General features: G+C 35.6%; 1 protein-coding gene across 5 annotated transcripts in view; it reads right to left on the bottom strand.

Moving 5' to 3' along the window:
* The window catches only part of POLK (DNA polymerase kappa), a 75,279-nt gene that overhangs the window by 37,745 nt on the left and 10,819 nt on the right, over positions 1-26,715 (bottom strand). For 3 of the 5 annotated variants that reach the window (XM_047843772.1, XM_047843839.1, XM_047844003.1), the window contains exons 2-3: positions 10,869-11,031; positions 3,981-4,100 (exon numbers count right to left, since the gene is read on the bottom strand). In XM_047843772.1, coding sequence (XP_047699728.1) covers positions 3,981-4,100; positions 10,869-11,003 — 255 coding nt within the window. In that variant the 5' untranslated portion in view covers positions 11,004-11,031. The other 2 variants (XM_047844086.1, XM_047843925.1) reach the window with 2 other exon arrangements.

The following is a 26,715-nucleotide window of genomic DNA, read 5'->3' as shown; positions in this document are numbered from 1 at the left end:
AATTCTGAGATGGTAATTATTATTCCCATTTTGTAGATGAGGAAACTAAACTTCAGTAAGAGGAAATAATCTGCCCTAAGTCATACAGCTGGTAAATGTTAGCACTAGACCTATAAACCAAGTTACTCTAAAGGCTGTGCTCTTTCCATTATTTTATAAAGCTTCCCTAAAATGGATCTTAAAAAGTCTTTAATATTGAAATAACTTCAAACCAAACTCAAATAGTGTATTTTATATCAACATTATGCTTTATTTACTTTTTTTAAAAATCCCCTTTTTTGATTACACTCAGGAAACTGTTTCAGAAATATCGTTTTTCATTTTCCTGACTTACTACTACCCTAAATTGGTAAATAAACCCAGGTCCATAAAATCAGTTGTTAAAATGGTCAAAATGCACAGATTTGCTGTGCAGTTTCCATTTAATATAACATGGATGTTTGTCTATTCTTTTGTTTTTTTTAAGTTTATTTATTTATTTGAGAGAGAGAAAGAGAGAGTGAGACCGTGAACAGGACAGGGGCAGAAAGACAAGGAGAGAGAGAGAATCCCAAGCAGGCTCCACAATGTGGGGCTCGATCTCACAAACTGTGAGATCATGACCTGAACCAGAATCAAGAGTTGGACATTTAACCAACTGTGCCACCCAGGCACCTCAGATATTTGTCTATCTAATTTATGAATCCATGTTATAACAAGATGTTTTGGCAGCTACAAAAATGATTGTGCCTTTAAGAAGTCTAAAGAGGGTAGGATGGAGTGGGGAACACTTAGGTTCTGAATAAATACTCCGGGAGACTATAGAGGTTAGTTACCTCAGCTTGACTAACAATAATAGTTCCTACCATCATAGCATGCATACAAAAATCTATTATTTGGAAAATTCATGACACTGGAATAGAAACACATTCCCATGGAAAACCTCTCTTACTCTCAGATCTTCTAGATTCCTTAGGATTTCCTCAATCCCCTCCCATTTACACAATTTCTTTTAAAGGAAGCTCAACAAGTGAAACAATTTAACAATCAACATAAAACAGATTTCCTGCCACTCCCCTTTCAAAAGATGTCAGAGAGTCTCTCATGAAATAGTCACAAAAACTGTAACAATATCTGAAGCTCTGTTACACAATATAAAGTATTTTCTAATACTTCAGATTATTAGCATATTTAAGGATTATGAGCTTTAAAAAGAGTCATGAACAGCAAAAAGTTCTTATATTGAATGACTCATATGCATTATATCTTTAAAGCTTTATAAGAGATATTTGTATAGATGATTAAAACTTACCAAAAAAAGGTTCTGAAAATAAATTGCCTAAGGATTAATATCAATTAAAAATAATGTTATTATACACAGAATGGATTTGTTTTAACTTGATGAAACAATGCTTAAATTTATGCGAAAAAAACAATGCATGAGAAAAAAATTTATAGAATCGTAGTGAAGGAACATATTAAACATATTATTATTATTGAATAACTAAAATTGCATGGTATGATAGAGGAAAAGATTCAACTGAGTAGAAGAGAGAATCCAGAAACAAATTCAAGTACAATGAGAATTTAGTATAAGAAGAAAGAAAGGGCCTGGGTGGCTCAGTCTGTTAAGTGACCGACTTCAGATCACGTCATGATCTTGCAGTTCATGATTTCGAGCCCTGCGTGGGGCTCTGTGCTAACAGCTTGGAGCCTGGAGCCGGCTTTGGATTCTGTGTCTCCCTCTCCTCTGTCCCTCCCCTGCTCGCACTCTGTCTCTCAAAAATGAATAAACATTAAAAAAAATTAAAAGGAGAAAGCACGTGAGCTGACGTAATGTGTGCAATTTCTCTTTCACTTGTTGAATAGCAAATTACTTGCCTTTGATTTTTTTTCCTCATTCTTTCTTCCTTCCTGGGGTCTAGAATATAGACTGGAGGTAATCCCATTTTGTAAACCAGGTAACGATAACACTTAGGGGATGACAGAACAACACGATGTAGAACCTGGGTCCCTAAATTACTACAGTGAGCAGAACCACCCAATCAGTTGGGACTACTTATCTATTGTTTTAAATGTTTATTTATTTATGAGAGAGAGAGAGAGAGAGAGAGAGAGAGACAGAGCATGAGTGGGGCAGGAGCAGAGAGAGAGGGAGACACAGAAACCAAAGCTGGGTCCAGACTCCAAGTTGTCAGCAAGAGCCCAACATGGGGCTTGAACCCATGGAACTGCGAGGTCATGACCTGAGCCGAAGTTGGACGTTTAACCGACTGAGCCACCCAGGTACCCCAGGAATACTTATCTATTATGTGAGAAAGAAATAAACTCTTAACTGATCTGAACCACTGTATTTTGGGATCTTGTGCCAGCTACTTAGCCTATATACTAACAATAAAAAAGGAATTCCCATAGGAATGAAATATTAATGGCTAATACAAGGGAAGACATTCTTTTTCTGTCATAATCAAAGAAGGTGCAAATTAAAATAACCATGAAATAATATTTAGACACTACCAGCAAAAACTAAAGGATTGATAAAATTAATAAAATTTAATTTGAAACAAGTATGTGAGGAAACTAGCACTCTTGTGTTGAAAATGTGAAACTGTACAATCTTTGGTGAAAATAACAGGACAAGAGTACAAAGATATGTAAATAAGAACAATCATCACAAGGTTATATATAAAAACAAAAAACTGAAACCCATGTGGGATAAGGCAAATAAATTATGGTACCTCCATACAGTAGAATGCTATGAAGCACTAAAAATGCTAATTTTGGGGGTCGTCTGGGTGGCTCAGTCAGTTAGGCGTCTGACTTCGGCTCAGATCATGATATCGCAGTTTGTGAGTTTGAGCCCCACATAGAGCTCTGTGCTTCAGCACAGAGCCTGGAGCCTGCTTTGGATCTGTGTCTCCCTCTCTCTCTGCCCCTCCCCTGCTCGTGCTTTTTCTCTGTCCCTCAAAAAATGAATAAATGTTAAAAAAATTTTTTTAAATGATAATTTGGGAAGGCAAAAGCAAGTGATCTTTCTTTATGAGAAGAGACCACTTATCACATAAAATAAAAAACTAGCTTGTGCTCTAGGAAAGCATATATGAAGACAATGACACATTACAATTTGGCAAAGAAAAAAACATAAAGTTTGGCATCTCTGAACTCTATCACGAGAAGAAATGTGTGGCCTAGATCAATATGATTTTATCATCATGTTACAGCCTAAACTGCTTTGTTAAATTGAATCAGATTTTGATAGAGGATAAAAACTGTCTTTAAAAGTAAACTTTATTTAAAAATTTTTTTTTAAATATATAAAAGTAAACCTTAGGTTTACCAGCAAAACCTTGACTATTTTGAGTTTTCAATCTACTACATGATGCCCTGCAGTGTTGCTCTACTCAAACTCTTCTCCTGGAATAGCTTTTAAATACCAGAGGAAACTCTTTTGAGTATTTATTCCCTGAAGATACTGGAGAAGCCAAAAGCCTCCAAATTTTTAGAAGTCTGGTGTTTTATCTTAAAAATTCATGCACATTTGGCATTCTACCTTAGTTTTAGTACAACACAATTATGTTTTAAATTGCTTTATAATTTAATTAGTGAACATGTTCCCCTAAATCTGTTTTACAAAATCAGCATTGAAGAAAACATGCCACATTTATCTTGTGGCCTTTTGTAGCTGCAAAGTATGTATATAACAAAAAGAACATAAGCTTTGGATTAAATCCTAGCTCTGAAGCTAGGCAAGTTATTTACCCTAATTAAGGTTCCATTAACTCTTCTGTATAATGGAGGTGACAATGCCTAGGTATGGGGTCTTTATGTAAAAGAGTAGACCAATATTTAACAAAGTATGCATGTTTGCTAAATTTTATGCTTTATAATATAATGAACATTTACATTTTACCTTGTTTTCAGTTGTGACTTGACCATGATGCATTTTAACTATCAATTACTATTCTACCAGCTTTCACTTTCTTTAGCAATTAAATTAATACCTGTAATTGGGCTTTCCTTAGCTGTTGGCTGGTAATTTGAGCTTTTTGTTGCATCATATTTTCAATTCGTTGGTTGACTTGCTTTTCTTTCTTGAGCTCATTTACATAAAATTTGGACCCCTTTGTAAGAAAACAAAACAAAGCATAAGAAAGTGTCAGAAGGAAAGCATCACTGTAGTATGTATACCCATGGTACCTAAGTGTATAGACTAGAATCACAATTACTGAATTCAAAACTTAGCTCACTCCTTGCTAGCTGGGTGACCCTAAAACTACTAACCTTTCTATGTCTCAATTTCCTTACCTGCAAAATGAATTTATAGTTACCTACATCATAGGCTTGTTGAGACAGTAATTATACGCTGCAAACTCTGAGATGAGTACAGATTGGCACTCAGAAAATAACAATGTGTCCTAGACAGGATCCATGGGCATATCCAAGCCCTCAGTCATTTGGGTTATCAGTTATCTCCTTCACTTTTATGTAAAAAGCATTTATAAAATTTTGGGGCACCTGGGTGGCTCAGTCGGTTAAGCGTCCGACTTCGGCTCAGGTCATGATCTCATGGCTCATGAGTTCAAGCCCGACATCAGGCTCTGTGCTAACAGCTCAGAACCTGAAGCCTGCTTTGGATTCTGTGTCTCCCTCTTTCTCTGCCCCATCCCCACTTGCACTCTCTCAAAAATTTTTTAAAAAAGCTTTTACAAAATTTTGATGTTAGTCATTAAAGAAAATGTAGAAAATCACTTTTAGAAAATCACCTATCATCCCGTCACTGAACATAACATCTATTCATTCATCAGGTTGATGAATTTTTTTTAATGTTAATGTGTTTATTTTGAGAGAGAGAGAGAACAAGAGCAACTCAGTAGGGGAGGGGCAGAGAGAGAGAGAGAGAGAGAGAGAGAGAGAGAGAGAGAGAATCCTAAGTAGGCTCTGCACAGTTAGCAAAGAGCCTGACCAGGGGCTTAATCCAGGAAACCCTGAGATCATGACCTGAGCCAAAACCAAGAGTTGGACACTTAACCAACTGAGCCACCCAGGTGCCCTAGGTTGATGGACATTTAGATTATTTTTATTTTGGCTTTTATTAGAAATGCTGCAATGAACATCCATACAGACATTTTTGCATGGACATATGTTTTCACTTTCCTTAGGTACCCAGGAGTGGAATCTCTGAGTCATATGGTAACTCCATTCTAAACCTTTTGAGAAACTGCCAGACTGTTTTCCAAAGTGGCTGAACCATTTTATAATCCCACCAGCAAAGTATGAGGTTCTATTTTTCTATTTTTATATCTTTAGTGAAAAGTCTATTTATATTTTTTGTCCATTTTTAACTAGGTTGTCTTACTAACAATTTATAAAAATTCTCTTTATATTCTGGATGTAAGTCCTTTATCAGATAAGTATTTTGCAAATATTTTATATTACTATGTTGCTTATCATTTCATTTTTTAATTGTGTCTTTTGAAGTGCAAATGTTTTCAAATGTGATGAGTCTAACTTGTCAACTTTTTCTTTTACTGACTGTGCTTTTATTGTTATATCTAAGAAATGCTTGTCTAACCAAAAGTCTCAAAGACTTTCTCATACCTTCATTAAGTTTTACTGCTTTGGCTCTTACATTTAACTTGATTTTGAGTTAAATTTGTATATGGTGTGAAGTGAGGGTTTAGGTTCATCTTTTTTTTGCATGTGGATATCCAGTTGTCCCAGCATCATGTGCTGCACAGATGATCCTTCTGCCTTGGTACTTTCATCAAAAACCAATAAAGTATCAATGCAAAGATTTACTTCTGGACTCTTAATTCTACCCCAGTGTTCAATATGTCTAGCCTTATGACAGTAACACACTATCTTGATAACTGTAGCTTTATAGCACATTCTTAAACAGGAAAGCCAAAGACCTTATTGTTTGTTCCTTTTCAAAATTGTTTTCACCATTTTAGGTGTTTCACATTTCCATATAAATTTTAGGGTCTGTTTATCAATTTCGGCAGGAAAAAAAGCCCCTTGAATTTGGATGAAGAATTACACTGAATCCATAGATCAGTTTGGGGAGAACTACCCTCTTAACAATGTTGAGTCTTCTCATTGTTGAACATAGGATGCTTTCATTTTTATATCCTTACTTTCCCTCAACACACTTTTGTTATTTTCAGGGTACAACTGTTGCACTCCTTTTGAAATCCGTAAGAGTTTCTATCCATAAACATCATGTTATTTGTGAAGAGATAGTTTTATTTCTTCCTTTCCAATCTAGATGCCTTTTATTTCTTTCTATTGCCTGACTACACTGGCTAGAACTTTCAGGACTATGTTGAAGAGAAGTCATGAGAGTGGACTTCCTTGTCTTGTTCCTGATTTTAGGAGAAAAGTGCATTCCTGGAATAAATCCCACTTGGTCATGGAACACAATCTTCTTTTTATACTCCTGGATTCAGTTTGCTAACATTTTGTTGAGGGCTTTTATATTTACAATGATCTATAATATTCTGCTTGTTTGGCTATTGTATCAAGGTGATACTGGTCTTATAGAATGAGTTGGCAAATGTTACATATTTCTTCATTTTCTGGAAGAACTTGTGGAATACTGGTATTATTTCTTCTTTTTTAAATGTTTACTTATTATTTTTTTCTAATGTTTATTTATTTTTGAAAGAGAGAGAGAGAGAGAGAGAGAGAGAGAGAGAATGAGCGGGGGAGGGGCTGAGAGACGGAGACACAGAATCTGAAACAGGCTCCAGGCTCTAAGCTGTCGGCACAGAGCCCAATGCTGAGCTCGAACTCATGAACTGCAAAATCATGACCTGAGCTGAAGTCAGATGGTTAACCAACTGAGCCACACAGGTACCCCAGTATTATTTCTTCTTAAGTGTCAGATAAAATTCACCACTGAAGCCATCTTGACTTTTTTTTTTTTCGGGGGGGGGGGGGGGGGGAATGGAAATTTTTAATTATTGATTTAATTTCTTTCCTTATTAAAGGTCTATTTAGATTTTCTTATTTTCTTGAGTCAGTTTTGGAAAACTTTAAATTTCTAGAAATTTATCCAATTTATTGGGATTTGTTTTAAAATACTCCATCTTCTACCTCCAAAATTCAGTAGGGAGGGGTGAGATAGATGAAACAATATTTGCAAATAAGTTGATGTCTGATGATGCTGGGTGATGATTACCCAGGGATTCACTTTAGTATCTCATTTTCTGTATGTTTATAATTTCTGATAGGGGCATCTGGGTGGCTTAGTTGGTTGAGTGTCTGACTCTTGATTTCAGCTTAGGTCATGATCCCAGGATCGTGGGATCAAGCCCCATCAGGCTTCGTACTGAGCATGGAGTCTGCTTAAAATTCTCTCCCTCTCTCCATCTGCCTGTCTTCCTGATTTACACTCTCTCTAAAAAAATAAATAAATAACAACAAAAAATGTTTCTGATAAAAATTTTAAAGAAGTTGCATTTCTGTGAAGCAGTAACAATTAGAAAATTTCAATTCAAAAAAGATATTTATGATGAACTCCCCAACCCCCCACACTAGAGGAATATATATTATATAAAATATATAAATATTTTAATATATATTGGTATATAAAATATATATAAAGCATATATTTTATATGATAGATACATATCAATCAGATGATATGTATATATAGTTCTATGTATGTATATACAGCTGACCTTTGAACATCATGGATTTGAACTGCAGTAGGCCAACTCATACATGGACTTGTTTCAATAAAAACAGTACAATACAGGGGCGCCTGGGTAGCTCAGTTGGTTAAGCATCCGACTTCAGCTCAGGTCATGGTTTCATGGTTCGTGAGTTCGAGCCCCTCATTGGGCTCTGCACTGGCAGCTCAGGGCCTGGATGGAGGCTGCTTTGGATTCTGTGTCTCCCTCCCTTTCTGCTCCTCCCCCGCTCACATTCTATCTCTCAAAATAAATAAACATTAAAAAAAAAATCTTAAAAAAAATAGTACAGTACTGTAAATATATTTTTTCTTGCTTACAATTTAACGTTTTCTTTTCTCCATCTTACTTTATTATTAAAGAATACAGTATGTAATACACATAATATACAAAATTTGTGTTAATTGACTGTTTATGTTACTGGTAAGGCTTCCAGTCAATTGTAGGCTATTAGCAGTTCATTTTCGAGGAGTCAAAAGTTGTACATGGATTTTCAATTGTGTGTGTGGGGGGGGGGGGGGCAGTGCTCCTAACCTTCGCACTGTTTAATGGTCAACTGTATATCACATAAAACTTATATGGAAGAGCAAATGCTCTTTTTAAGATATTCTTGAAAAAGAATAAAGAGCAAAAAAAGAACTTGTTCTAGCAGTTGTCTAGACTTACTAGACAATACTGGAATGCAGGTCATGTTGTAATGATATAATAACAAACAATCCAGTGGAACAGAAGAAAGTACTGCAGATCAGTAAGAAATGATGATCTAGATGAACTATTTAATACGTGTTACTGGGACACAGAGAAGAGAGAGGAAAGATAAAATCTGGGATGACTTAAATATTCTATTTCTTAACCTGAAAACTAGGGTCATAGGTTTTAATTCTTTTTTTAAGTTTTAAGATGAAAATTTCAAAAAAATCTCAGAGAATACAGATTAGTACAATAAACACTATATAAAACTATCACTGAGATTTAACATTTTGTCTTATTTGCTTCACTGATTTTTTTAAGTAAACTGTTTTAAAGTAAATTACAGATATAATGATATTTAGCTATTCTATACAGTGTTTTAGTATGCATTTTTAAAAATGAGGTCATTTTCCTAGGTAATTATAATAGCATTTTCAAAGCTAATAAAATTAACAGTAGTTCCTTAGTACAATCTAGTATCCTGTCCATATTCAAATTCCCTTAACTGTTCCAAATATATTTGTTCAAACCAAGATCCAACCAGGGTCCATGTACTATGTTTGCTTACTTCATCTCAATTTTTTTACTTTTAAAATTTTATCTATATTTTATACACTTAAAAAATTATTTTTCCCCCAAGGTTTTATTTTGGAATTTCTAAATCTTCCAACATTTGAAGGAATAGTACAAAGAACACCCCTATGTCCTCACCTAGATTCATCAGCTATTAATATCCTGATACATTTAGTTTCTCCCACAATTTCTAGGAATACACAATACACACACCCCCACTCCAACATATGCACTTGCACAAACATGCATGCATACACACACACTCCTCCCCCTCTTTTGGGTTAAACCGTTTAAAAGTAAGTTGCTGTAGATACCAGCATGCATTTCTTTAAAATAAGTATATTCTCTTAAATTTTAGACCTTTCTTTTTTATTTTTTAAAAATTTTTTTTTTTAACATTTATTTATTTTTGAGACAGAGAGAGACAGAGCATGAACGGGGGAGGGTCAGAGAGAGGGAGACACAGAATCCGAAATAGGCTCCAGGCTCTGAGCTGTCAGCACAGAGCCTGACGCGGGGCTCGAACCCACGGACCGCGAGATCATGACCTGAGCCGAAGTCAGCGCTTAACCGACTGAGCCACCCAGGCGCCCCAAATTTTAGACCTTTCTGAAGGGTACTTATTTCATAATATATAAATAAACAAAAAAATATTAGAAGAAAATATTTATGACCTTGGAGAAAGCCATACGCAGTTGACTAATTCAAGTACATATGAAAAATCAAACAAGGTGGCTTTGTCAGTTAAGTGTCCAGCTTTTGCTCTTGGCTCAGGTCACGATCTCACTGTTCACTCCATGCTAACAGCACAGACCTCCTTGGTATTTTCTCCCTCCCTCTCTTTGTGTCCCTCCTCTGCTCATACATCTCTCTCTCTCTCTCTCTCAAAATAAATAAATTTTTAAAAAAGGCAAACAGAAAACTTCTGCACAGGATTAAGTATCATAAGCAAAATCAAAAGATATACAATAATCTAATGGAAAATTGTGCAAATGACGAGAAGAGACAGTTTGTAAAAAGGGAAAATCCAAGTCGCTTGTTAAACATGTGAAAAGATGCACCATCTCACTTTTCATAGGAGAAATGCAAATTAAGCCTACACTACATTACTATAGATAGGAAAATCCAAAAGCTTAGTAACACACTGGGCAGGCATGGTTGCACATATATTGGCAGTGAAAATTTATATTGATACATAAACTATGTAGGGCAACTTGAGCAATTCATAAAAATTCCATATGTGGGCCACCTGGGTGGCACAGTCAGTTAAGCATCTGACTCTTGATTTGGGCTCAGGTCATGACCTCGTGGTTAGGGAGTTCAAGCCCCGGGTTGGGCTCTGCACTGTCAGCAGAGCTTGAGATTCTTTCTCCTTGCTCTGCTCCTCCCTCGCGCTCTCTTTCCAAATAAATAAACAAACACTTAAAAAAATTCCACATGAATATATCCTTTTTTGTTATCTGTATTTGGTGGAATAATTCTACTTCTACGATCTCTTATAATTTTACCTGCACATATGTAAAGTTGTGAAAGTTGTAAAGGTTATTCACTGTCATATTGTTTGTAAAAACAAAAGACTAGAAATGATGTATGGGTTCATAAATAAACATTTCGTCTGGTTCAATAAATTATATCTACACATGCAGGCATGAAAACTGAAGATATTTATGGAAAGATCTTTATGGAAAGACCTCCAAGTTACATTACTGAAACACATGCATATAATGTGTACATGAAGCAGGAAAACTGGACGGCAAGAGGAAGAGCAACAGAACAGAAGGGAGATTATTCCATACCCATTTGTTGTAACAAGATACATTAAAATATTAAAAATTACAATAAAAAATATTTACAACTTACTGATTTTCTTTTAAACAGAAAGTTAAAAAGCTACTAAATTAATGATATCAAAAGAAACAAGAAACATACCCTTGTGGCTTCCATTATAATCTTATTAATCTTCTCTTTATCTAATCCTTCCATTCCAGCTTTATTATCATTAAGTCCCATCCTAAGCAGAAGGTCATCTTTGTTGTTGTCATTCTTCTCCTTGGTGCTATGCATGGTATAAACTTAAAGGTTTTTTTATTACCTAAAAAAACATACAAAATAAACACTGCTTTTCAAAGCATTCATGGTGAGGAGGTGGACACTTAAAAGTTAAGATGATAATAAGCAAAACAAGAAAAACATTTAAGAATATAAGAATTGTTAGCCATTGAGATATTGTTATTTTTAAATATTTATTTACTTATTTGGAGATTGAGTGTGAGTGGAGGAAGGGCAGAGAGAGAAGAGAAAGAATCCCAAGCAGGTTCTGCACTATTAGCACAGAGCCTGACGCAGGGCTCAAACTCATGAACTATGATATCATGACGTCAGCCAAATTAATCAAACCTCAAACAACTAAGCCACCCAGGAGCCCTGAGAAATTATTATTATTCAGAGTATAAAATTACTATCCCAAGATTATTGTACTCTCAGAAGGAAGAAAATGAACATTTCCTGCAAGTTTTGAGCCAGCCACTCACTATGCTAGGCACTTTACGCTTGAATCTCACACAGTAGCCCTACCCTGAAAGGTAAATTTTATTACCCCCAAAATAAAGAGAGAAGAAATCTGAGTCTTAGAACATATCTACTGACATAAATATGCTAATAAGTGACAATATCTGTATTGAAACACAGACTTGAGTCCAAAGTTCATGTTTTTCAGATATTAACATACTGTATAGGAAACAAATATGAAATAACACTTCATCTACTTAACATGTTAAGTTCAGTGGCATTTATTACACTCTGTATACAGAGCTCAATTTCTTTTTTTTTTAATGTTTATTTATTTATTTTGAGAGAGTTTGAGAGAGAGAGAGGGAGCAGTGGAGGGCAAGAGAGAAAGAAGAGAAAGAATCCTAAGCAGGCTTCGTGCCATCAGCACAGAGCCCAACGTGGGGCTCAACTCACAAACCATGATATCATGACCTAAGCTGAAACCAAGAGTCAGACGCCCAACTGACTGAGCCACCCAGGCACCCCCAGAACTCTATTTCTTAAGGCAGTGAAAAAAATACAGACAAAATAATAATCTAGTCACTTCTGGGAGATTAATACATTTTATAATGTTATGTCACATCTAAGATTAAGAAAAATCCTCTCAAATAATAACTCTTTTTTTATTTTTAAGTAAGCTCTACACCCAACATGGGCTTGAACTCATGACCCTGAGACCAAGAATCACATGCTTTACCAGCTAGAGCCAGCCAGGCACCCCAAATAATTCTTTAATATCTTTAAATAGTAATTTATAATTTACTTTCATATTTATTAGTTTTTAAAAATATAATAACCATGCAACAGAGATTTGCTTATTCTCATAGGAAAGATAGAAATTGGAATTCAGGAAGGTTAAGTGAATTGGCCATCATAAGTCTGCTAATAAGCAAAAGAACTGGGATGTGAATCCAAGTCTTCTTCAAGTCTAGTACAGCTGCCATAACATCACAGCTGCTTCCAATTTGGAGTGCATGTATGCTATAAAGAAATGACCAGGTAAACAGCTGTCATGAACCTATAACAAATTAGGCCAGTGATTTTTTATTTGCATGATTTAGAGAGGGTTCATTTATTCTACGCTGTTGAGGACCTTTTCCTTTTTTTTTTTTTTAACTTGACATCCATCGCCACACATACTTACACAATTTGTTTTCTTGTGATGAGAGCTTCTAAGATCTAATCTCTTAGCAACTTCCAAATATACAATACGATATTAACTACAGTCACCATTCTGCACATTATACCCCCATGACTTACTCATTTTATAACTGGAAATTTGTACCTTTTGACCACCTTTACCCATTTCGCCTACTCCTACCCCACCTCTAGCAGCCACCAATCTGTTCTGTGCATCTGAGTTCAGCTTGTTTTTTTGTTTGTTTTGATCCCATGTGACATAAATAAATTCAAAGGTCTGAGAGTAGGAACCAGATAGCAGTATTTTTAAGGCATGCCCAAGTTATTCCAATGTGCCCCAAGTATGGGAACCACTGGTGCTATTGTTTCCCAGTACCCAAGAGAATATAGGCTAGTTTTCTGTTTTTATCGTTTGATTTTTCTCTTCAACTATCACATTCAACTTAATATCACCCTATATTTTGTCTCATGCTTTAGTAATCCAATTACTTTTCATTTTCTAATAAAACTGGTGAATGTAACTCATTCATATTTTCCCAAACCACCACCATTGAAGCTTGAAGATGTTGAATGCACAAATGTTACATTTAAGCTGTCTTCTCCTTTAAAAACTGAAATGTATAAAAAGAACAGAAACATTTATGAATGCCTACTATTTCACAAAGAATATATTATTTAGCCCAAAAACTCTAGGAAGAATTGCTTTTGGTCCCTTATTGGGTCAGAAGAACTGGGTTATTATTAGCAACACTGGCACCAGGCAAAGTTGTGAGATAGGTAAAATTAGTTTTCAGCTACCTTCCTGTCTTGCTGATGCTCAATTACCAAGCCTAGTTTCATGAGGATAGTTTACTATCCTCTATATGTTAAGAAGTTCCAAGTTTATAGCTGCAGTCCAAATGCCCGTCTGGTATCCTAAATTTAACATGTCCAAAACTGATCTTCTCATCTGCCTCCATCACTCAAACCAGTTCCACTTGCATGCAGCCTTCCTCATCTCAGTTCAGGGCAACTCTCCAATCGCTTCCAATTCCTCATGCAAAGAATCTTGTAGTCATACTTAACCTCACTCTTTCTCATACACCACACATCCAAATTGTTGGCAAACACTATGGACTCTGCTTTCAAAACATACTCTGAATTTAACCACTTCTCAATGCTGTCATTTCTGTCACTCTAGTCTGAACCACCATTATCTCTTGCCTGGATTAATGTAATAGCCTCTTAAATAGTCTGTTTCTGCCCTCCATGCAATCAATTATCAACACAGTAGCTGAAACGATTCTTCTAAATCACAAGGTAGGTCACAATCACTCCTTTGCTGAAAACTGTACAATGGCATCCCATCTTACTCCAGAATAAAAGCAAAGTCCCAACAGAATCTGGATCCCAATTACCTGTCGACCCTCATACCTAATACTCTCCCCGTTGCTCACTACTCTCCAGCCACACTGATCTCTTTGCTATTCCTCAAATCTGGTCAGTATATTCTAACCTTGAAACTTTTCGCCCTGGCTATTCCCTTCCCCTTTAGGATTCTTCAGCTAGATACCCTATTGACTAAACTCTTTCAAGTCTTGCTTAAATGTTACCTTCTCAGTGAGGGGCTACCCTGACCTCCTTATTTAAATTTCAACCTGATTAGTACCTCCCACCCCTTCTCCCCAGTGCCCCATGTTTTTCATAACTCTTATCATTTCCTAACATAATAAACATAAATTTACAGACTTATTATGCTTTTTATCCATCTCTCCTGTGAATATGGACACTCCAACAGGACAGGGTACTTTGATTTTTGTTTTTGCTCTACCTGATATATCCCAAATGCCTCAAACAGTGCTTGACACAGAGCAGGGGCTCAAAAAAATAATCTGTGGAATGACTGAACTCAGTCATTTTTTTATATCATTTTCTCATGTTATATCATTTTATATCATTTTAATATCATTTTCTCATCCTTTTATTCACATAGCAAGGTTACATAGTTATATTAAAAGACTGTGAGAAAAACTTTTCTGAAGTTAATAAGTTTATAACTTCTTTTTTAATGTTTATTTAATGTTTATTTATTTGCTTATTTATTTTGAGAAAGAGAGAGAGAGAACGTGTGAGCAGGGGAAAGGCAGAAAGAAAGAGGGAGGGAGAATCCCAAGCAAGCTCCACACTGTCAGTACAGACCCTGATGTGGGGCTCAAACTCATGAAACTGTGAGATCATGACCTGAGCTGAAATCAAGAGTCAGACACTCAGCCAACTGAACCACCCAGGCTCCCCTTTTTCAGAGAGAGGAGGGGCAGAGAGAGAGGAAGACAGAGAATCTCAAGCAGGCTGATGCACAATCTGACACAGGATTCAAACCCACTTACTGCAAGATCATAACCTGAGCCAAAACCAAGAGTCATACACTTAACCAAGTTAAGCCATGCAGTCACTCTTAAGGCACCCATAAAATTCTTGTAATTTTCCCTTATTTCAATATTAAATATGTAAGGACAGCTATATGAGTTAAACAACCTTCCATTTTATAAGCCTTATTTTCCTAAGGTATTTGATAGTTATATTAATTTATTAAAACTTTGGGGACTTGTATTACAATATAAGAATATTCTGAATTTAGGGGTGCCTAGGTAGCTCAGATGGTTAAGTGTTTGATTTCAGCTAAGGTCATGATCTCACAGTTCATGAGTTTGAGCCCCGCGCCGGGCTCTGAGATGACAGTTCAGAGCCTGCAGCCTGCTTTGGATTCTGTGTCTCCTTCTCTCTCTGCCCCTCCCCTGCTTGTACTCTCTGTCTCTTTCTGAAATAAATAAATATTAAAAAAATTTTTTAAACAATATTTTGAATTTACATGTTTGAGTTTACTTGCTATGTTCCATTAATATTCAAAAGATTCTAGTTTATATTTATTCTTTGGGAAATTAAGTTGCCTTGTTAAATTTAATTTCTGTGATTACTTTCCAGTTATATCTAAATGTACAAAAAATTACTGGAGAGAGTTAATAAAACATACTAAGTTTCAGTATATTTTAATTCCTATGAGTTCCTTTTAGTACTATCATTTATGTCTCTGTGGTGAGCCTACTTTTGTTTTTATTGCTTAGTATTTGTTATTCTCAAATTTCTAGAATCTCTCATTAGTCCTGGTTATCTCTATTCTCCCCATTAGTTCTTACTTTAGAAATCCATAAATTGAAAGAGAGAGCTAGCTCCCAGCAGAGATGATCACATAATATTCACAAGAGATGCACAAAAATTATGATCACAAAGTATTTTCCATATTTTTGTGGAAGTGAAATTTAATACTACTTTAAATGGCTCTCTGGGACACGTAGGTGGCTCAGTTGCTTATGTGTTCAACTCTTGATTTCAGCTCAGGTCATGATTTTGCAGTTTGTGGGATGGAGCCCTGGGTCAGGCTCTGTGTTCACAGTGTGGAGCCTGCTTGGGATTCTCTCTCCCTCCTCTCTCTCTCTCTCTCTCTCTCTCTCTCTCTCTCTGCCCCTCCCCAGCTTGCAATCTTTCTCTCTCAAAATAAATAAGTAAACATTAAAAAAAAAAAAAAGAAATATGTTACATCCTACATTATAGGAAGGAAAATATTTAATAACAGAAAAAGGTGTACAAAGTATTATTTTCCTATCCTGGAAAAATTATCCTTTCACTTACCCCCTGCCACATTGTTCCAGTGTTTTCTTTTTTTTTAATTTCTTTTTCTTAACGTTTATTTATTTTTGAGACAGAGAGAGACAGAGCATGAATGGGGGAGGGTCAGAGAGAGAGGGAGACACAGAATCTGAAACAGGCCCCAGGCTCTGAGCTGTCAGCACAGAGCCCGACGCGGGGCTCGAACTCACAGACTGTGAGATCATGACCCGAGCTGAAGTCGGACGCTCAACCGACTGAGCCACCCAGGCGCCCCATGTTCCAGTGTTTTCTTGATATATTCTCCATATTATTTCTTGATCCATTGCTGCTGATTGTTTCAGTTTCCTATAGCTCTAACTAATCTACCTCAGGTATTGAAAACATTGTAGCAACATAATATTCTTCAAATGATATCTTAAGTAAAACCTCAGATTTTTCCTTAAATCTTTGTTCTATGGATGCTATGCAGCTCTCCTAGAATTTCATCATATATATTCTATCACTAATGTAAAAGAATAAACAGGCAGCTTACAGAAAAGGGAAAGTTAATAGTGATCTCCACTTTTTTGATTCAAACTACCTAGAAGCATCGGAGCGAACACTGATATGTACTGAAATTGCTATCAACTCCAAGACTGCACTAGCAGTGTTCAGATAACAATTGCTGTTTCTTTTTATTTTATTGTAATTGTAAAAATAAACATATAACATAAAATTTACCATCTTAAGCATTTTGTAAGTTTACAGCTCAGTAGTGTTAAGTACATTCACACTGTTGTGCAATCAAATAGTTGTTTACTACTGATGAATTTTAAAAGGTGGTTTCCGTATGAAGCCAGGCTCTGAAAATCATTCTTATTATGTTTTCTGCCTGATCTTATATATTCCTGAAAACCATAAACAAAAAACTAAACATCCAGAAAATACTATTCCAAGATTTGCCAAACATGAGGAAATAATATCAGCAAGAAGTTGTGATTTTGGAGTAATTAACCCAAAATGATTTAAAACACACTTTCCCCTAAACCTAATAGATCAAAAACTCCATATAACCTGACTTCTGTTAGATCATACTGTTAAAAGAACTTTCATTTTAAAACAGTAACAATCCATTTGTTAATGACTATTAACAAATGTTATAACAAATGTTATAAAAATACATTTAAACAGATAGGATATATAAAGAATATCTGATACCAAACAACAGTATCTGGAATTTATATCCAAATCAGCAAAAATAATTATTCTTAATTGATGAGATGACTTCTCATCCCTTCCCAGAGTTATATGCTGTAACTGGAGGGGAAGGAGAAATAATGATTTATTTTAGTGATAATTGTTTTGAAGGTTCAAATAACATTAAAAAGTAAGGTCTATGAAAGGGAGTATAGGTTAGAAAAAGTTGCAAAACATTGACATAGAATAATTTATTACACTATCATCTGTTACATAATGAGTGATTTATTTTAGCTAACGAGAGCTATTAACTCTTGTTAATAAAGGGAAAAAGCAGTCCAGATTAACTGTTACCTATTTTTTTCTTAATGAGATCTAAATATACTGCTTATTTTATAAATTTTTTTTTTCAACGTTTTTATTTTTTTTTATTTTTGGGACAGAGAGAGACAGAGCATGAACGGGGGAGGGGCAGAGAGAGAGGGAGACACAGAATTGGAAACAGGCTCCAGGCTCTGAGCCATCAGCCCAGAGCCTGACGTGGGGCTCGAACTCACGGACCGCGAGATCATGACCTGGCTGAAGTCGGACGCCCAACCGACTGCGCCACCCAGGCGCCCCTATACTGCTTATTTTAATGTACAGTACTTAATTAAAAGAGTTCAGTGCTAAGAGACATTTTGATATAGTGCAAAAAGTATATGCTTTGAAGACAGATAGACCTGGACTGAAATGTCAACTCTAAAACTTAACTAGTTGTGTCTTCCCGGGAAATTTATATGATTTCAAAGTGTATGAATCTTGGTATCCTGTTCTGTGAAACTTACTTCCAGGGGTTGTTGATGATTAAGTGTGTGATATGTAAGGGTCCCTAGCAAAGTAAACACATACTAAGTAAGCATGCAGTAAATGTGGTTTCTCTCCTCTCACTTTCATTCTTATTTATTTCTCTACAAGGTGATCAATGTGGCTGCAAATACGGGCATGTAATTGATTGAGAAATCATAGAAAAAAAACAAAAAAAATGTTCATGACTAAATAAATGACAAGTGAAAAAAATCACACACACACACACACACACACACACACACACACACACACACACACACAGCCACCCGAGTTTAGGGAACTCAAAAGAACAAATGGCACCCACCGCTTGGATCTTGTGATATTTAGTGAACCAACAAGAGAATATTCTTCATGGTTTTTAAGGCTTTACCACTGACATGATCCTAATATTCAAATCAAGGTAGTAGGAGTTACATTTCAGTTTACTTCAAGTCAATGAAGACAATATTAAGATAAGCAAGTCTAGACACATATGAAATTTCAACATTAATGCCTAATACTTAGTATCATACTTAACTGTATGAATAAACTCTCATCATATGTTTGGCATGACTGATAAAAATCACATATAGACTATCTACAATATGCACAGAAATGCTTCCTATTAATGAAGCTTGACAAATAATTTTTAATGTAAAAAATTACATTAATAAACTTCTAAGAATAAATCAAGTTTCAGAATAAAATTTTACTTTTTTTTTACCTCTAAAGATTTTTTTATATTTATTTATTTTGGGGAGAGCACAAGCAGAGGAGAAAGATAGAGGGGGAGATAGAGGGGTAAAGAAGTTCCAAAGTAAGGTCTGCACTGACAGGCTGACACCAGTGAGTCCAAGGTGGGGCTTGAACTCATGAACCGCTGGTTCATGACTTGAGCTGAAGTTGGGCATTCAACCAAGTCACCCAGGTGCCCCTTCAGAGTAAAATTATAAATTAAATCCCAGAATATTCCCAAAATAATCTTTAGAACTCTACTTTAGAACATGCACATTTTGGGGGCGCCTGGGTGGCTCAGTCGGTTGAATGTCTCACTTCGGCTCAGGTCATGATCGCGCAGTCCATGAGTTCGAGCCCCGTGTCGGGCTCTGTGCTGACAGCTCGGAGCCTGGAGCCTGCTTTCAATTCTGTGTCTCCCTCTCTCTCTGCCCCTCCCCCACTCATGCTCTGTCTCTCTCTCTCTGTCAAAAATAAATAAAAACATTTAAAAATTAAAAAAAAAAGAACATGCACATTTTAAAAAATATAAATATATGCTAAATGTTTATATAATCAGATTTTAATCCCTTCATCTAATTCCTCAATCTAAAAATTCACTTGTATTATATAACCTTCACAGGTAAGCAAGATACATCGGCCTCTGGAGGACACCATAATTTTACTTAGAAAAGGGAAATGAATTCCATGCTTTGGTTTCCTCGTGGACATATTTTTTTTTTAATTTCTAATCTCGTATTTATTGGAAATGCTTTTTTCTTCCTGACCATGCCTCAAACGTGTGGGAGTCAAAGTAGACTCTGAAATTCACTTATTTAAGAAGAGATTAGAACCATATAGCCTTTACTGAAAGGCTTGAAACTAAGAATAATAGCAACCTAGTTTTGGGACTTAAAATCTGGATTCTCACTATGTGACTACCATTTTTAAAATGTTAAAATAAAGTATTCATCACTATTAAAGTTAACTTAAATTTCTGAGATTTCAAAACTTTAAACCATAATAGCTTTAGCATATTTGTAAAACTTTGTCAGTTAATATTTTTGCCAAAACCACATTCCCAATGCCAATAAGTTATTATAGTTAATTCTGATCCTCTTATTAAATCTGCCTATAGTAGACAGCCTTATGAAAACTGGTCATATGTTGACAGTAGCTTCTAGCATATGAATTATTCATTTCTATAATGCCAAATATACTAAGAAGCAAAATTTAATCTACAAATGAAATATACATTTCTTGATGCTACTAACTTACCTTTAAAAATACTTCATAGATGCTAGGAAAATAAAGAAAAAGGTACAACAAATAAATACTATAATATGTAATTAAATGACTCACTTCTTAACAAATAGAACACAGCAAAAGGGATGGGATATCATATACAAAAATGGGTTATAAAAAAAATGTGACTTCCATCTTGAATGTTCTCATTCTCAACCTGGATTACCCACTCTGGGGAAGTCAGCTGCTTTCTGAGGCAGCTCTGACAGGTCATGTAAGTGAGCTTGGAAGTGGAACCTTTTCCAGTTGTCTTCAGATAAGACTGCAGCCCTAGACAACAGCTTGACTGCAACCTCATGATCCAGAGACATCCAGTTAAAGCCATGTTGGGATCCTTGATCCACCAAAACTGTGAGATAATAAATTTATAGTTGACTCTCAAATTCTGTAATTATCTCATTATGGATTAGCACTGGTACATAGATCAAAGTGTAAGTAACACTGCTACGAAAAAGTTGTATCTTAAAGATTAGTAATGTTTCATTTGAATAAAAGTGAATAATCTAAATATACTAATAAATGGATCAACTGAATAACTTCTATGCCAAATACCTTTTTCTCCTGGAATTTGTGCAAGAAAAAATAAGACAGTGTTTCTTTGCAGCACTTAGTACAACCAAAATATAAATTTCAAGAGGGCAAAACCTGGTATAGTGGTAGGCCACTGAGCCTGTTACTTAATAACTATATGCTGAATGAATGAATGATGGGCAGGTTAATATACAGAACAGAATATGCTAACCACTCAGTTAAGTCTTTTTAAATGCAGTAATATAAAAAGTAATATTTGGATCTTACAGTGTTTTACATGTATAATCCTATTTAAGAGATGAGGAAACTGAGGTGTAGACTTACATATACCTTAGATAAGGTCAAACAGTTAATAATTGGTAGATTTGAGACTATATTTCAGGTCTAGTATCAAAACATTCACACTTAGCCATTACATTATAAATACAAAGAAGGTAAAACAAAATTATTGAAATCTTATCAAAAAGAAGGAACACAGAGGTGCCTGGGTGGCTTAGTTGGTTATACATCCAACTTCGGCTCAGATCATGATCTCGCGGTTCGTGAGTTCAGTCCCCATGTAGAGCTCTGTGCTGACAGCTCAGAGCCTGGAGCCTGCTTTGGCTTCTGTGTCTCCCTCTCCCTCTGACCCTCCCCTGCTCCTCTCTCTCTCTCTCAAAAATAAATAAACATTCAAAAAAAAAAAAAAAAAGGAACAAGGGTGCTTGCGTGGCTCAGTCGGTTGAGCGTCCACCTCTTGATTTTGGCTCAGGTCATGACCCCAGAGTCACGGGATCAAGCCCTGGGTCAGGGTCCATGCTTAGCATGGAGCCTGCTTAAGATTCTCCCTGACTCTGCTCCTCTCCCCTGCTCGCTTTCCTTCCCTCTAAAATTGAAAAAAAGGTGGGGGGGGGAAGGACAGGTTTTTTATAGATTTCATGGAAGTAATGTGAAAGTGTCATAAATAATAGATAAAATATCATTTATTACTGTAATAGAAAACACAATTTATGGTCTAAACTTATTTTTAAATGACATCATTATTTTGAATACTCTCTAAAAGCCTAACAAATCTTCAAATGAAGAATATGAAACAAGGAAACTAAAATGAAACTATAAAAATATGATGTCCATTCATACTTTACTAAAATACATTTGGAGATCAACTGCAGATCTTCTTAGTGATCCAAAGTGTAATATCTTCAATAATCATGGCATCTAAAACAAAGAGTTCATTTCTACCAGGGATTGCCTTATGTAATAATTTCTGTAAAAATCAATGATCAAAAACACCCTATATTTCTGCCTATGCATTGCTATGCAGAAAATAAAGGGAAAGCATTATTTATAAGAATTTTCTCTGAAAATGAGAGCTTCCTAAATCTTGTCTTTGTACAAGTCAAAGTAGCAGCAAAAGTGATTTCTCATTTTCAATATTGTTAATGGTTTCTTCCTTTTTCAAGGTGTAGCCAACTTCTCTAAAGCTGGGGTGGGGGGAGGGATAAAAATAGAAAGCATAAAATTCCATAAAGGTTGGCTACACTAGCTAAAAATACATATGAATAAATGGTAACTAACACTTTCTAACAACTTAACATATGTCAAGCAGGTACTAAGGGCTTAAAAAGCATTCTCTCATTTATTTTTCTCAATTACTTACTAATTTAGGTGTTATCCCAATAAAGTATATATGTTAGTAAAACACATAAGGAGACTGAGAATTTATGTAATTCATCCATGATCACCAGAGGCGTCCAAGCTGAAATTCAAATCCAAGATTCTGTCTCCAGAGCCTACAATTTTAAAAATGTTTTATTTATTTTGAGAGCAAGTGAGCAGGAGAGGGGCAGAAAGAGAGAGGGGGGGGGGGGGGGAGAGAATCCCAAGAAGGCTCCTCACCATCAGTGTAGAGCCTGATGCAGGGCTCGGTCTCATGTACAGTGAGATCATGACCTGAGCCAAGATTAAGAGTTGGACACTCAGCCTCAGGCGCTCCTCCAGAGCCTACATTCCTAATCAGTATGCCAGCAGATTTATTTTATCTTTATTCTTGAAAGGTATTTCCATCAGGTATAGAATTGACAGGCTTTTTTTCTTTCAGTACTTTAAAGATATAGCTTCACAGTTTTCCAGCCTCCATTATTTGTTAAGATCATGATAGTTCAAATTGTTGTTCTTTCTATGTAATGTGCCTTTCTGACTGCGTTCAAATTTTTCTCCTAATTTTTGGTTTTCATCAGTTTGGCCATGATGTGTCCAGGCACATCTCTTCCTTCAAAGGACAGAGCTAGACCAGGTTCCTGTATTTTCTGTGAACACTTTCCCTTACGCCTGCTTCTTCATGTGCCCTTTTATTTTTTATTTATTTTTAAAAAACATTTATTTATTCTTGAGGGAGAGAGAAGGAGACACAGAATCCAAAGCAGGCTCCAAGCTCCCAGCAATCAGCACAGAACCCGACGCGGGGCTTGAACTCACGAGCCGTAAGATCATGACCTGAGCCGAAGTCGGACGCTTAACCGACTGAGCCACCCAGGTGCCCCTTCATCTGCCGTTTTAAATATCTGAAAGATTTTCTCTGTCCCTTGATATACAGCAGCACTGCCTTCCTCATCCTCTTCCACCCCTATAATGCATATATTTACATTTTTTTCCCTAAAATACCCCATTAATGAGGAAGGAAAAAAATACTTTCCATGGCTTAAAAAATTCCCAACCCTTTTTTCAAGAATATCACTAACAAAATGTTTAAATTACACACCTATTTAACTTCTGTCTACAGTATCATACACTAATGTTAATCACAAAATAGTTTGGGTTCTTATTCCATAAAAAAAACTAGCAATGATCAGTAGAAAGAAACAGGGGTATTTTTGGAAAAGGCCTTCATCTCTGGAATTTACTAGCATTTCTTCACTTCACACATCTTTTCACATGTCTGCTTCAGGGAAAAAGTAAATATTACTACATGGAGGGCACTCATCCTCTTGACTTCACTTTGGTTTTTGATAATTCTCTCAGATCATGATTTATAAAGTGTGGTTCTATCATTAAATGCTTGTTATGGTGTGATGCCATAATAGCTATGCTTTTCTTATGTATAAAAATTAACTATTCTCAATGGGAAAATATTATAAACTTTATAAATGATTTTTTATATATCAAATTTTATACTTTATACATCTATTTTTTAATGCAAAAATTCACTGGATTGGATAAAGATAAATGAACTAATTTAACAATATGTACTTTGATTTTTAAGATGAATGCCTCATTTGGTCAAATTATTATTATTTTGGAATTACAATGGTTAACACTTTCACTTGAGATAGGAGAAAGAAATACAAACTAGTTTGTGTTCAGTTATAATATAAATTAAGGAACAAAGTTATATTAACCTCTAGTATACAAGGATCTATTAGACCCAGCTTCAGTTTTTGAATTTCTTCTTTGAAATTTATTATCAGCACTGGTATTTCCTATCTTCCAAAGAAAAAGAACTTAGAAACCTTCTGAAGAACAAAATATTCATTTTTTAACACAATAAAGTTCACTTGATGCTTTTATTTTTTTATTTTTTTTTTCAACGTTTATTTATTTTTGGGACAGAGAGAGACAGAGCATGAACGGGGGAGGGGCAGAGAGAGAGGGAGACACAGAATCGGAAACAGGCTCCAGGCTCTGAGCCATCAGCCCAGAGCCCGACGCGGGGCTCGAACTCACGGACCGTGAGATCGTGACCTGGCTGAAGTCGGACGCTTAACCGACTGCGCCACCCAGGCGCCCCACTTGATGCTTTTATAAACTGAAGATACATTATAGTGATCCCTTTAGAAATGGAAAATGTATTATGTTATTTTAGGGATCTTATTTTCCTGTATCTTGAGTATTTTGCTACTTCATTATCCTAGGAATTATTTAATCATTATTCACAACTTATGCTAAAAGGTAAAATCATAAGAAAATGAAATAATGGAATCACCTAGAGATGACCTGGTAGTGAAATAAATCATCACTATAACAGCATACTTCAGTTTTCTAATTGTGTTGCCTACTATATTATATCTTTGAAAGAAAGCGTAAGAGAAGTACAGAGACACCATTTTTGCAAGAGGGAGAGGGAGGTAGAAACTTTCACTGATGAAAGCTTTTAATAAAAGCTAAACATAGTTCAAAGTTCTGAATTTTACATTTTCTGCCCATACTGAGCACAATTATTAGACAAATCAAAAGATGAATGCAAAGAAACTTACAGCACCCTACACTATGATGATGCTGAAATTGCTCATTATTTTGCTTGACTGATGCAAGCAAAATTTCAGATCATGAATTTTCAGATGACTCAAATAGATATTTTCTCAAACTTAAGAATCAATGAGTAAACTTTTTTAATTTTTATTTTATTTAAAATTTTTTAGTTCTTAATCTTTGAGTTTAATTATTAATTATTGCTACAATTGATCCAACAATTAATAATACATTTCTTGCTTCTGTGTAGGTTTAACTTTTTTTTTTTAATATAATTTATTGTCAAATTGGCCTACATACAGCATGTAAAGTGTGCTCTCGTTTTTTGGGGTAATTCCCGTGGTTCATCGCTTACATGCAACACCCAGTGCTCATCCCAACAAGTGCCCTTCTCAATGCCCATCATCCATTTTCCCCCTCCTCCACCCCCTCTGATCCACCCTCAGTTTGTTCTCTGTATTTAAGAGTCTCTTATGGTTTGCCTCCCTCTCTCTCTGTTTGTAACTATTTTCCCCCCTCCCTTCTCCCATGGTCTTCTGTTAAGTTTCTCAAGATCCACATATGAGTGAAACCATGGTATCTGTCCTTCTCTGACTGACTTATTTCACTCAGCATAATACCTTCCAGTTTCATCCATGTTGCTATAAATGGCATGATTTCATTATTTCTCATTGCCAAATAGTATTCCATATAAACCACATCTTCTTTATTCATTCATCAGTTGATGGACATTTAGGCTCTTTCCATAATTTGGCTATTTTTGAAAGTGATGCCATAAACATTGGGGTACATGTGCCCCTATGAATCAGCACTCCTGTATCCCTTGGATAAATTCCTAATAGTGCTATTGCTGGGTCGTAGGGTAGTTTTATTTTTAATTTTTTGAGGAATCTTCACACTGTTTTCCAGAGCAGCTGCACCAGTTTGAAAAAAAAAAAAAAGTATTGTTTATTTTTGAGAGCGACAGACACATAGTGTGAGCATGGGAGGGGCAGAGAGAGAGGGAGACACAGAATCTGAAGCAGGCTCCAGGCTCTGAGCTATCAGCACAGAGCCTGATGCAGGGCTCAAACCCATGTAACTGAGAGATCATGACCTGAGCAGAAGTTGGACACTTAACCAAGTGAGCCACCCAGGTGCCCCAGCAATGAATTTTTAAGAAAAGCAAATATGGCATTCCTATCCAGTTAGTCATCCAACGGGAAGGTCTTCATCACACAGTATTATGCAACAAGAATTTGGAATATCCCAACTTGCTAATAGGACTATGGCAGTGTTCTTTCATCCTTTATGGTATTTGTGCACTAAAAGTTATTTAACACAGTTTGTAAGTCAACAAATGACTAAGATAGATGTGTATGCAAAGTCAGGAAGGAAATAGATGAAGGAAATAAATATAGAAATGAAAATCTTATTTGACTTGTACTTCTAAGTAGTGTTTATAAATATAAAAATGAAAATATTTTACAATTATGGAGGAAAGAATATGGATGACTTCCCTCTAAAAAGATTATGAGATGTCAAAGTTTTCAACAGTTATTGAAAAAGTTTCAAATGTTATTACATTTTGATATTATAAGCCCACGATAAAGAACCAAACATAATGATAAGCTAGAATCAATTTAAAGATGCATATAATATCTGGAATCTTTATTTATAG

This window comes from Prionailurus viverrinus, chromosome A1, assembly GCF_022837055.1.
Source record: "Prionailurus viverrinus isolate Anna chromosome A1, UM_Priviv_1.0, whole genome shotgun sequence".
NCBI lineage: Eukaryota > Metazoa > Chordata > Mammalia > Carnivora > Felidae > Prionailurus > Prionailurus viverrinus.
This window is presented reverse-complemented; position numbering and strand designations above follow the sequence as displayed.